The sequence below is a fragment of the Pteronotus mesoamericanus genome, unplaced genomic scaffold (genome assembly GCF_021234165.1).
Source record: "Pteronotus mesoamericanus isolate MK-2021 breed Mesoamerican mustached bat unplaced genomic scaffold, CSHL_Meso_final scaffold_165, whole genome shotgun sequence".
Lineage (NCBI taxonomy): Eukaryota > Metazoa > Chordata > Mammalia > Chiroptera > Mormoopidae > Pteronotus > Pteronotus mesoamericanus.
In genome coordinates this window covers 6,734,032-6,747,123 of record NW_026555307.1, presented here as the reverse complement: position 1 = coordinate 6,747,123, position 13,092 = coordinate 6,734,032, and the positions used below count along the sequence as shown (strand labels likewise).

General features: G+C 51.5%; 1 protein-coding gene across 1 annotated transcript; it reads left to right on the top strand.

Moving 5' to 3' along the window:
• The first annotated feature begins 975 nt into the window (after positions 1 to 975).
• Positions 976 to 12,566, top strand: DMKN (dermokine). The gene is made up of 17 exons (XM_054588863.1): positions 976 to 1,377; positions 1,663 to 1,863; positions 1,973 to 2,032; positions 2,331 to 2,377; positions 2,611 to 2,846; positions 4,093 to 4,112; positions 4,340 to 4,390; positions 5,765 to 5,809; positions 7,596 to 7,643; positions 7,799 to 7,846; positions 8,811 to 8,867; positions 9,195 to 9,242; positions 10,847 to 10,897; positions 11,014 to 11,055; positions 11,385 to 11,456; positions 12,387 to 12,410; positions 12,519 to 12,566. The coding sequence occupies exons 1-17, from the start codon at positions 976 to 978 to the stop codon at positions 12,564 to 12,566; spliced, it is 1,500 nt and encodes a 499-aa protein (XP_054444838.1).
• Positions 12,567 to 13,092: the final 526 nt, after the last annotated feature.

Sequence of the window (13,092 nt, the reverse complement as noted above, 5' to 3'; positions counted from 1 at the left end):
ACTCACACACATGTCCCCTCCATGATGGGTAAACAGGATGGCTGCCTGGGTCAACCACTCCCTCCCTAGGTCTTTCCCTCCTACTCATTCCCTGGGGGTGGCTGGCCCGCCCAGCTCCCCTGCTCCACACCCAGCTTTCTCAGCCAAGAGCGACCAGGATGCTAACTGAGACACTCTGATGACCACTCTCAGGGGCGTGACCACTTCCTTCCCAGATGCCTGGGGTCCCTACTGAGACCTGAGGCCAGTCTCACAGTTCCCAGGCTCTCTGTGGGCTGGAAGGTGTGGAAGAGGGGGAGAGCAATCAATCACCTTTAGGTGATAGCATGGGAGAGTAGAGAAATGGGAGAGGCAAAGACCAAAGGAAACTGAGAGAAAGGCCAAGAAAAGGCACCTGACTCCCATTCTGGTCCCCTCGACATAGGCTGGTTTACACCTAGGGTGGGGCCTATTCCACTGGGTTCCCTATCCTTGCCTCACTGGCAGGGCCCGGCCTGTGACTCCCCTCCACCTGCTGCCTCTAGGAGACACCAACAGCCTATCTCTCCAAATGCCCCCATCCCCACCCTGCGCCCCAAATTCCTTGGGTTGGGAAACTGGAACACTTTTGCACCCATCTCATTCCACTTCTCCCTCCCTCCCTGATGCACAGGCTCCCTCTCTGTTTCAACACAGACTCTGAGACTCACAATTACAGCTCATTACCTTATCGGTGGCTGGCCCTGAGTCACTGCGGGGAGGGACTGTGGGCTGCCCAGCCCTGTCACCTTCTCCCAAGCTATGTTATAAGGAGTAGTGACAGGGAGGAGGACTCTGGGAAGGCAGGGGAGTTGGGGAAAGGAGAGAGAAGGTTGTAGACCAAGAGGGAGGGAAAACAAGAAGTCAGAAGGAAGAAGAAAACAGAGGAGGGCACACGTACACAGAGGAAGATAAAGGGCCAATAGAAGGAAATTTGGGGGGGGAAGTGAGGCAGAGATGAAGTTACAGGGGTCCCTGGCCTGCCTCCTGCTGGCCCTGTATCTGGGCAGTGGGGAGGCTGGCCCATTGCTAAGTGGAGGGGCAAGTGCCGAAACAGGTATTGGGGAGGCCATTGGACACGGGGTGGGAGATGCCATTGGCCGTAGAATCGGGGAGGCCATTGGGCAAGGGGTTGGAGAGGTAGCCAGCTCTGGACTTAGGGAGGCCATGGGCCCAGGGATGGGTGATGCCTTTGGCCATAGGGTCGGGGAGGCCATCCGCCAGGGTGTTGAGGCAGCAGCCCATGCTCTTGGAGACACTGGGAGTGAGGCTGGCAGACAGGCTGAGAATATTATTCGGCATGGAATAGATGCTGCCCACAGCTCCTGGCAGGGGATGCCCAGCAACAACGGTGCTTGGGTGAGTGGCTGGAAGGAAGCTGGGTGTGGAAATGGGTGGCTGTGTGCAGCTGGGTTGAGAGTCTTGGGGATCAGTTGAAAGGATGAAGGAGTCTCTTATTTGTGACTGAAGCAGTTTCCTTCCATATTATGTATGATTTCTCTACCACTTTGGGGTCTCTTCCTATACCCTGCTCTGGCTCCTCTTCTAGTTGCTCTGTCTGCCCCTCCCCCCATCCCCATGACAGGGTGAGAAGGCCATACACTAAGTGGTCGCATGTTGTCCTTGCAGGGAACCAATGGCCAGCCTCCATCCAGAGGCCATGGCATCTTTGGTTCTCAGGGTGGCCTCGGATCCCACAGTCAGGGCAATCCTGAAGGTCCAGGGACTCCCTGGGGCCATGGACACTCTGCAGGCTCAGAGGGCAGCTTTGGAACCAACTCTCAGGGAAGCTCCTGGGGCCAGGGAGGCAATGGAGGACCATATGACTTGGGGACCAATGCTCAGGTAAAGTAAGCACTCCAGCCCTGATCCTGCAACGTTCCTCCCTCAAGTCCACACTCTCCATGCCTTCCCCATCCTTTGGATCCCACACTCAGTCTCACTCTCCCCGCAGGGAGCTGTAGCTCAACCTGGTTATGGCTCAATGAGGGGCAACAACAACCCAAATATAGAGGTAAGAGGAAGAGTCTGGGGAAGAAGCAGGTGTCTGGGTGTGTGTGACAGAAAGTGGGAGGGACAAAGAGGAAAGAAAGATGGGGAAGGCAGGGCTTGAGGTAAAAGGCAAGATTGGCCAGGGAAGAGACGGGCGGGCGTGGGCAAGAGACAAGAGAGAAGGGAATGTAAATCGGATGGGGATGGGGATGGGGATGGGGATGGGAAAGAAAGCCAAGCTGTAAGAGGAAGGAGTACCTGGCCTGTGGCAATGGCTCTAGCTGAAATCTCAAAACTCACCTACCCCCTTTCCTCTGCAGTGCACCAACGCCCCACCCTCTGGTTCAGGTGGAAGCTCTAGCAACTCTTGGGTAAGATGGGCACCCTGAGGCATTTGGCACAGGGAGAGCGCAGAGCGGGCAGGGATTGTGCCTGAGCAAGAGAGGAAGGGGACGGAGGAAAGCCGTGTTTGTGTTCTCATTTTTAGTCCTCGCTCTGTGTTCCTTCCCCTTAGGGAAGCAGCAGCAGCAGCGGCGGCGGCGGCGGCGGCGGCGGCGGCGGCTACGGCAACAACGGCGGCAGCGGCAGCGGCTACGGCAACAACGGCGGCGGCGGCAGCGGCAGCGGCAACAACGGCGGCGGCGGCAGCGGCTACGGCAACAACGGCGGCGGCGGCAGCGGCGGCGGCAACAACGGCGGCGGCGGCAGCGGCTACGGCAACAACGGCGGCGGCGGCAGCGGCAGCGGCAGCGGCAACAACGGCGGCGGCGGCAGGGGCAGCGGCAGCGGCAACAACGGCGGCAGCGGCAGCGGCAACAACGGCGGCAGCGGCGGCGGCAGCGGCAGCGGCAGCGGCAGCGGCAGCAGCAGTTCTGGAAGCAACTGGGTGAGTTCTGCTCCTTTGATGAAGGCACAGATGGGGCTGAGATCCCCGGTGGTCCCTGCTGAGGAGACACACTCCCAGGTCTTCCTGCATTCTTCCAGCCCTGGCGTAGGTGGTGTGGGTAGTATCGCTGGCAGTTGTCATCCTGTGGCTCCTTCAGCTTCTGTTCCCCACCTTCCCAGCCCAGCAAACAGGGTTCCTTAGATACGCACTCCAATCTTTCCAGAAGAGGTACCTTCCCTACTTTTGCTCACTCTCTTCCTTATCTCTGCTCCATCATGGTGGAGATTGTCTGCTGTCACCCTATTCCTGCAGTCGTGGCAGCTTGGCAAATCTGACTACGGCTGGGGATGACAAAAGGAAGAATAGAAGTGGGAACAGAAAAACATAGCACTTGTTAGGGAAGTTCCCGGAAGGATGGGGGCGAGCCCACACACGTGGAGACTTAAGGGCATTTACAGAGCTGTGGCATAGATGAGCTAATAAATACAGCGCACACCTGAAGCCCCTCCACGGCAGATGAAAACGCCAGGAGGGGACCACAACCTGGCAGCCAAATTATGGGGAAGCTCCAAGAGGGGCCTGCAGAGAGCCAGCGCGGGTGGCTTCCTTGGGGGTCTGAGAAAGGTGTCAGGCAAGGGGGTGGGGGGAAGCAATAGAACAAGCCAAGTAACATAACTGCTTTAATTCACTGCTCCTTGTGCTACCTGCTTTTACCCCATCTAAGAGCAACCCTTAGGAAAGTGTAGGAAGTTTGATCAGGCTCCCTTCTAGTGGTCCTTCCCCCGTTCCTAGGTCCAGGAGAGAGTGAGGGGAGAGGAGACACAGGGGCAGGGCAGAAGGAGCCTCAGCCTGCCCTCAGGGCCCAGGGTCATGGCTTTTGTGAAGTTACGCTCCAGGGGCCTTTCACCCTTGGCATGCAGTGAGAAGTGGGGAACGACTGCTCAGAATTGGCAAATTATCCCACATTTCCAAATACACTTGGCCACACCTGGCCATCTCTGTGCTCCCAAAACCTTCCCTTAGTGAGTGACTGGCTGAAGAGGGGAAGGTATGGAGGTTGGGGAGAGGAGGTTAGAAACAAAACAAAACATGGCTGGAACTCTTTGGTCCCTTCCAAGTCCTTTTAAGACACCAAATGGACTCTTGCTTTCTCTTGTAGGAAGACAATACCAGCTCTTCCTCAGGCAGCAGTGGAGGAAGTGGAAATAAACCCGGCGTGAGTGTCTAGTGTTCACACCTGCACAGATTCCCTCAAACTGTGGGAAGGAAAATAAGAGGCCCATCAAATGATAGGACAGCACAGCTGGGACGGAGGATGGGGGTGGACTGCTGCTGAGGTGGGGCTGAGGTGGGTGAGCCTTGGGGTTAAAAAGCTGGTCTGAAGGCCAGAATTGGTGTCGGGGTGGGGACCTAGAGCAAGTTTTCTCTTTCTCTGTCCCACAGTGTGACAACCCAGGGAACGAAGTCCGAGTGTCTGGGGGATCTGGGGGTCAGGTGAGAGACAAACTTGTCATTATGTCAGTTCATCATGGCAGCTGCCCGTCCCTCCTAACTCACCTCTGCTCAGCCCCACTCCTAACACTAACCTCCCTCCCCCGCTCCCTTCTTGGGGGGAATTTACAATTTAGGGGGAGAAGCCCAGCACATAAAATTTCTAACAATCTCCAAAGTAATAATTAATTGTAAATTCTATGTAAGTACCCCACTTTATGCCACAGATGGGGCTTTGAAAAATTGTATAAAAACCAGTCCTTTTAGAAATGTAATCATTTCAAATGACCTATTCCTGGCCAGTGAACAGAATTCAGTGACCCCTTTGACATAAGTTTAAATTCATACATTCCCTTCCTGGTTATTCTGGAAACTCAGCCTTTCTGTCAGTACCTGCAACACTGACAGAGGAAGTGTTACACTAATGTCCACACAGGAATCGCCTAGAGGTCTTACGCAAAGGCGGGTTCTGATTCAGCAGCTCTGGGGTGGGGCTGAGATTCTGGTTTCTAACAAGGTCTGGGTGAGTTTGCTGCTGCTGCTGCTGCTCTGTGCCTTGGCGTGAGAGCTGTCTGCAGGGTGAGGACCATGGCCCTGTACTGTATGTCAAAAGGCTCTCTGAAGAGCTCCTAAAATATTGGGGATACTCATCTTTTATGGATAAATAAGTTTTAAGAAAACTTCTCCCATTTTGTAACTATTTTTAGGTTTTAACATACCAAAATCTCTTTTTCTATGGTTTCTGCTTTTGAAAATAAAGGTCTTTATTTTCTTCTAGCATTACCAATACTTATGTAATTTCATTTTTAAATTTAACTCTTGAATCCACCTGGGCTTTACTTGGTTGCATACTGTCTAGTCCCATTCCTCAATCCAACTGGGCAGACCCTACATTTTGGATGCTCCCTCATGAGGGAAAAACCAGATAGAAACAGAAGGGAGGAAACTGGTAAGTTTGACTGAAAAAACTTAACTGGTATTCCAGCCCTGTGTACTGAATCATTTCCACTACTGATTTAAAATATCACTTATAAATACCTTAATATTTGAGGAGAGCTTCTGGGAGCTCAGAGCTTCTATTTTGTTAAATTGATTCATCTGCTCTGAGACAGGAACCACACTGCTTCATTTATGGTACTTTGTAGTGCACTCACATCTGCCAATAGAAGTCCTGCCTTGCTGCTTATCTTTTCCAGTGTTTTCCTACACATTATTAGACATTTATTCTTCCAAATGAACTTCAAGATGATTTTGACAAGTTCCAAAAGAAAGTTCCATTAGGATTTTCAGAGGAATTGTATTAAATCATACATAAATTTGCAGGGATGGACCTAGGATCTAAAACAATGTTCTGTGTTTTACTGCCTTGTCCCTCAGGGCTTCAGAGGACAGGGAGGCCCCAGAGGATCTGGTGACATCAGGGTAAGGAGATGACATGTCTTGAATAGGGATTGTGGCAACAGTGAGTGGGAGTGGAGGTCAATGATCCAGCAGGAACACTAACAGAGCAGATAGTCCCAAGTCCTGGCTTGGCCCAGATTTTACCTATGGGAATGAAGAGGTGTTGAGGGCTGGGATCTACACCAAACAGTGAAAGCAGGACTCTAGAGGAGCCAACCTCTACACTGGAGGAAACTAGGCAGACTCCTTCCGTGCTACCTCCGCTCCCCTGGCTCTCCAGCTAGCCTCACCTTTCTGGCAAATGCAAGCCATCAGCCCAGACTGGTCCTGCCGTTTGAATCAATTCAGTACAACAGCCTGGCTAGTTCCTGCTTCAATTCTGGGTGTGCGGGGGGGCGGAATTCTTTGGTGGCAAATGCCTTTCCTATCGAATTTTGGACAGCCTGTAGACATGGATAGAAACAAAGGTGATTGTGGTACTAATGAGCATTATAAGTGAGCAATAACCTGATCCATAAAGGGGAGAAACAAAATTTGCCAGGGAAGATGGAGCTACCCAGAGAGAAGAGCCTCTCTCAGGGTCTTGGGAAATCCTCAGTCGTATTCCTGCTTCAGTCCCCTCATTCAGGAATCATTTGCCTACATCTCACCCCACATCCTACCTGCTTCCCTGCCAACTCTTCTCCATTTTCTCCCTCCCCAGGAAATAAGCAAGGAGGGCAGCCACCTCTTTGGGGGCATCCAAGGCAATTATCAGGTGAGCAGGAATGGCTTTAGGAGAAGGGATGGTGGAGTGTGGGGATAGAGTGCAAAAAGCCTGGAAAATGGAAAAGAAATATCAGTTTCTTCTTGCCAGCTGCTCTGAATCCATCTCGGATGACTGCCACGAGACCAAACAGGGGCCTGGGAGCCCCATGATCCTCCATGACTCATCTGTTCTCCCTCTTCCAGCTGCAGCCACAGCTGTATTACCTCTGTGAGGGGAAAAGCAGACAAAAATAACAGAAGAATGGCCAAGGGGATATTTTTTAAAAGCATACCTAAGAAGATAGTGTTGAGAAACAGAAAAGAGGTGGACTTTGAGTTAGAAATGAGAGTTCCAACACCAGCTGGGTCACTTGTCATAGGTGCATCCTCAGGCATGTCAGTTGACCTCTGTGAGCCTTGCCTTCCTCTTGGGTAAAACGGGGCCAGTGAAGCCTAACTTCCTCATCCCCACAGTTCCTGCAGAGTTTTCTGCATCATAGTCCCACCAGAGGGGTTCAGGGTCCGACATGGCGACAGATGCTGGGGTAAGCTGCTGGGCAGCTCTAAGTTTCTTTTTCCTCATCTGAAAAATGGAGATATTCTACAAAGGAACACGGCAGGCTAAGGCACAGGGCTTGGCCAGTAGTAGGACTATACACTGGGGAGCAGGGAGGATTATTCTAGGAAGCAAATAATGAGTAATTATAGGAAGACTTACTGGAGGTATGGTTCTTAGGTGCTGGGTAAAGAAGAAGAGAGATAGCTTTACAGAGGGTACACGGTGCCCAAGCAAACGCAAAGATGAGTGGGCCAGGAGCAAGCTGATGGGTGCTATGCACGACAAAGTGCATAAGCCTTGAATATTAAGTCCCTTTTTTCACCCATCCAGGGACAAGGGTCCAGTCGAGGCAGTGAAGCTGTCAGTGGAATCAATAACTTGGTGAGTGGAGGCATCACCCTACTTTGGGCTGGGACCCTCCAGACACCCATAGCTCCTGTCCCTGCCTCTTGTTCACAAAATGGGTTCTTAATCTCATTCCATTTGTCTTTGGTTCCTTAGAACTCTCAGACATCTCCTGGGCTCTTTGACTTCGACACTTTCTGGAAGGTGAGTTCAGCAAGAGTGCTCTGCTCATTCCTTTTTTGAAAACCAAAACCCTGTCCCTTGTTCTCACAGGATGAAATCTTTCTATAACAACTATCAGTGGTGACCCTTGACCTCTTTCATCCAATTTAGCCAGTGTCATTTTTTTCCCCCTGCAGAACTTTAAATCCAAGCTGGGTTTCATTAACTGGGACGCAATAAACCAGGTAAGAGCTGGAAGGCAATGTGGGGCAGGGGGGGCACTAAAGTGAGTGCTTGCAGATAGACAGGATTCATTTGAGGTGGCTTCTTGGAGGAGCAGATATCAGAAGAGGGGCAGAGAAGAGAATGGTGAGCTCCATCTCCTTCACAGTCAGGGGCGAGGAGCTAAGGACTTCCTCCAGAGTGAGGAGTGAAGACAGGGGGACTATACATAACATTCCTGACAAGGTGTGGGGGTTTTCAAGCCCAAGCTGGAATATCTGGATTTGACTGGATGATAACTGTAGGCAAAAAGTCCCTGAAGATTCCTGGAGCAGGGGTCTAAGCTAACCTTGACGTGGTCCGTTACTCCCTGAAGTTCTGTTCCTTGAGTTCCCTCTTAGAACCTATTTCTTTGCCCAGGATGAGAGGAGCTTTCCCGTTCCGTTACCTCCAGACAAGGAGCTACCAAACGGGTGGGAGTCCCCCACCCCTTCTTAAAACAACACTATCTCACTACTAATTTCGATCTTTGCCCTTGAAATAAACCTTGGCTGCCCCACACTCCTGTCTCTGCTCCTTTTTTATATCTCCACTGTTATCCCAGGGGGCCTTGGAAGTGGTGACTTCAGCCCCACAGCTTTGGGAAATGGGCTGGAGGTGGCATGGCAGGTGAAAAGGCAGGAAGCTCTGAGAGCAGGTCTTGGTCCTGAGGTTTTGCTGCAGTTAGGTTCAGCCAGAGGATGGGGCATGGGATAGAGAAGAACACGGTGCATATGCTAGGGATGGGAAAACAATGGATGGCTCCATAGATCTAGCTTCTCTCTTCTTCTGCTGGCAAAAATAGTTTTCTAGACCCTACAGACACCAAGCTTCCCCCCAAAACTTGGTTGCAGTGCAATTCTGAAAAATGGTGGGAGCAGGAGTAGAGGCTTAGGTGATCAAGGGGTCAGGCTCCCTGCTAACCTGCTTCCCACTTTTCATTCACAGGGCCAAGTCCCATCTCCCAGCACTCGAGCCCTCCTTTACTTCAGCCGACTTTGGGAGGTAGGACAAGCCTCACTTTTTGAGGAACTGGCATCCTGGTCATCTTGTCCCTCTCTCTACCTCCCTCAAGGCAGCCAACCCCCAGCTTGAACCTACCTTTCACAAAATTCCCCCTCTTTTTATTTTTGAGATGGGTAATCTCACCCAAATCTTATCACTAAAAATTCTAACACCCTTAATAAGCTTATCTTCATATACCCCTCAACCACACCCAGGCTCCTAAACCCATTCTTGTATGTGGTCTAGAAACTCTCCCAGTGAGCTGCTGCACTCCACCCTCTGCATTCTGCCTCCCTGTGGCCCACTCATCTCTCCTTCTTCCCCTAGGATTTCAAACACAAAACTCCTTTCTTGAACTGGAAAGCAATTATTGAGGTAAGGGTGGCAGAACCTCTTGTTTTGGGGTCAGGAAGCTCAGCCCTGGAGAGGTGGGGTTCTGGGCTCTTGGCAGTGTCTTGCAGATTCTGTCCTAGTTACTTGCTCTCTCTGCTGAGGGAGGGTACCTCCCTCCTTCCCACTTTCCTTTATGCAACGCTGAGTGGGAGTGGGGTGGGAGGGAGAAGCTGTGAGTCACTGAAGAAGGAGCAGGGTGGCAGGTCCTCCCTAGGATAAAAACCGAGGCTGAGGGTTGGGGCCCTGAAAGGCACAGAAGCATGAAGCTGACTACTCTCTCCACTCTGCTGCTGCTCCTGCTGGGCATGGCCCAGCTCGGAGGGAGCCACCGCTGGGTGGGTACTGCAAGGTGAGCAGGCGGCAGGGACCATGAGGTGAGGAAGGACCTCAGAACTGGAAAGGGGGACACTAGGGAGGAAAGCTGAAGGGAAATAGGTGTGGGGGGAGGGGTCAGGTCATTGTCAAGTGAAGGAAGGTGCACAGGGTCTGAATATCTGGGTTCTGGGGAGGATGGGCAGGACCTCTGGGTTTTCCACAAAGCCATGCCTCGATTCTGCATGGTTGGCGGCCTTTGGGCATCAGATCCCTTAGGCACTGAGGCAAGGGTGGCCCGCTCACTCATCCACACGGGACAGGCATCTAGGGCCAGACAGATGGGGCCATGCAAAGAAGAAGGCCAAGGCCTTCCAGCTGATTGTTGTCATGTACCAGTGTGGCCACGTCACCTGATTCTTCAAGAAAAGTTAGAAATTTGATTTTGAATTGCTCACAGTTAAATTAATTTTAAAAATGCAAACCAAGTAAAAAAAATGTCTGGAGGCCTGTGGTCAACCAGTTTGTGACCTCAGTCATAGGGCTAATAGTGGGGTTAGCATTCAGTGTCAGGTGAGGAAAAGGCAGCGGGTTACGTCAGAGTTAAGGAGAACATCCTAACCCTGTGTGTACGAGAGGCAGTGGTGACCGGGCTCATGTAGAGAAGTGATGATGGAAGAAACTTAACTTCTCTCCCACTGCTTAGAAACTTCCCCTTGCCTCAGCTGGGGGAGCGGAGGGGGCAAGTGCATCTACAGTGTGTCTTAAGGACACACATCTGCATCTGCTTCCTTGTATTTCTCTCTTTTCTTTCTCTTCGACCCTGAGGTAACGTTATACACTTCACTTTGCCTCTGCAGGAACAGCATTTGTGAACAGGGATAAAAGGGCCTGTGAGGGAAGAGGGGTTTGGGGTCAGCAAAAAGTGGGCTGGGGCTGAAGGGCCTGTGTGGGGACCTCACATTTGCCATTCTAGCTTGGTCTCAGGCCAGGCTGCCAACGTTCCTGGTGCCTGGGTGGGGATGGTCTTGCTAACCTGCACTGTGTGTGGGAATCTGCCTGTATCTATCTGGGCCATCGGTTTCCTCTAGGCTCACTGTCTTCTCTGTAGGCAGCACTTATGGACCCCTGAGAGGGGCGGGGTGCGGCGGGTGGGATGCTGGTGCTCTGAGTGGAGGGCAGAGCTTAGGCAGCAGGATGTTGGAGTCCCAAAACTCTGGCAAGGCCCGAAGGACCATGGAGACACCTGAACGGTGGCCCCCTCTTCCCTACAGGGTGCCAGTCCATCATCACCACTGCAGAGGAGGGCAGGCAGTGCTGGCGAGGTAAGTCTCCACCCTCAGACCGATTCTGGAGGCCCTTTGTCCCTCTCAGTCTTGTTTCTGAGTCTGGCCAATCTGAAATTCTCCTCCTTCACTCCTCTGCTCTGTAATTTTCTCAGCCTGGTGCAGGATGGCCAGAGGTACCACCTGTAACTTCCAAGGTAAGCTATCTGACATGTGACTGCCTGATTTAAACTTCACTTCTTTCCTTGGTCTCCTTCCCTCACCTCCCATGTAACACTTGAGTTGGGAGAGGGAAGGAGACAGAGCCATTTGGGCTAGGACCGTAAAGAAGTGAGGGTGTGGGCTGTGGGTGGCTGAAGGAGATTCTAGGAAACACATGGCACTGGGAAGGGAGAAGGCAGGGGTTTTGAGAAATGTCCAGCCAGGACAGGGAGGTGGGGTGTCTATTCCAGAGCAAAATGCTTTCATTCCTCCTGTGCTGCCTTACCCCCACCCACTACCCACTGCCCTCTACTTTATTCTACAGAACTACAACTATAACCAGCAGGCATATCCTACCCCTTCTAGTGGGCAGTACTCAGCCAAGACCCCCGCTAAGGTAAGACTTTCAATTGTCCTGTTTTCCCACTGGGATCTCTTCATGGAAGGGAGGGGGGAAGTTTTCCCTGCCAAGGTCCTCTATGTGAGTTAGTTAGAAGTTTCAAGGCTCTTCACACCCACACTCAACAAAGGTTACAAGAAAGCAGTGCCTACATCATGGAGAAAACAGCGAACCACTCCTCTCTGAAAGAGAAATATGCTCCTCAGAAAAACCACGTGAAACATGGCAGAACAAACAGCCTTCCTTTGTAGTATCCGCTCTCTACCTCTTTAACTGCTGACCTTCTGGGGGTGCTGAGGGTAGAGGGAGAGGAGGATCGGTGAGGCTAGCCCAGGAACTCTTGGTTGGTGGGAAATAAATGCTTCATTCCACAAAGGAAATAAAAGGAAAGACATTTGAGAATTTTGTTGCATTCAATTGCAAAGAAAGCAATCTTATAAATTTAGTAAATAAATGTGCCAAATACTAATTGGGCAGGTGAAGCAAACAGGTGGTATTTCCCTCCACCTCTCAAAACAATAAAGCCCTGCCCTTGCGGAGAGCCCTTCCACTGAGAGACCAGAAACTCTCTGCTCACCGGCGAAGAGGTTCATACTACCTCTGGATACTGTGGGTATCCACTTCGCCAATTATTTGTGGTCAATTTCCATCTGCCTTGTAGGCAGAGGGAGACCTACCTATTCTCGTTCACTCCCTGTGGACAGTGTGTATTAAGGGATCACGTTCATATCATCTTGGGTAAAATGTATTTAGGATGATAAGTACTGTTGTGAAAAAAATTCCATGGGCTGACTGTCGACGGTCATTGAGATAACCTGGTCTGAGACTGCGCCTTCCAATGGGCCCTTCCTGAGCTCTAAGGACATGGCAGAGTCCAGAGAGGTTACTGTAGTCTCCACATCACCTACTCTGATCTTCTCTTTACAGGGGGGAGTCACGCTTTCTTCCTCGGTAAGTACTGGGGCAAAGAAAATTCACCTTGTGAGAGAAGGGGCTTGAGGCCAGAGGTTATGCAGGGGACAGTGTGATGTCTTCTCAGACATTCTCCCTGTCCTGCAGGCTTCCCGGGCGCAACCTGGCCTGCTGCAGTGGGTGAAGTTTTGGTAGGTGAGTGTTAGAGTGAGTCCTGCTCAGCTGCACCCAGGATTCGAGGCATGGTCACCGAGGGGCAAGGCTGGGGTCATGGTATTTCCTTTGCTTGGAGTGGATGCTCTAAAGGTACTGAGGAGGTGAACCCAGTGTGGGGTTGTGGAGAGAAATTCAGAAGATGTGACCTACTCAGAAAGCACCTGAGTGCTGAGTGAAGGCCTGATGGAGTGGGACTGGTAGGAGATGCAAGGACAGGTAGGAGAAGGAGAAGAATGGCATACTAGGTTAAGGAGAGGGACAGGGATAGGAATTGTGCAGGGAAACTGTAGAGAGGTTAGCCTTTCAGGTGTAAAGGGCCAGAGGCAGGGAGAAGAAGTGAGTCTCAGTTGGGGGAGAGAGGTAATAAGTTAACTTGGCAGAACGACACGACCTACTTTAGGGGATAGCACAGGTGAGGGGATGGCTGGGGAACAGGTAAGACATGGAGAAACTGTAAGAGTGAAGAAACTGGATGAAAGGATACCTGGTTTCAACTTATTTGGGA

Bases quoted from the DNA above. Each gene is read 5' to 3' on its own strand.
- DMKN (XM_054588863.1), top strand. From the start codon at position 976: ATGAAGTTACAGGGGTCCCTGGCCTGCCTCCTGCTGGCCCTGTATCTG. The intron at 2,378-2,610 runs TTGGGTAAGATG...CGGCTACGGCAA, and splicing joins GGTGGAAGCTCTAGCAACTC to CAACGGCGGCGGCGGCAGCG. The intron at 2,847-4,092 runs GCAGCGGCAGCG...GCAGCAGTGGAG, and splicing joins CAACGGCGGCAGCGGCGGCG to GAAGTGGAAATAAACCCGGC.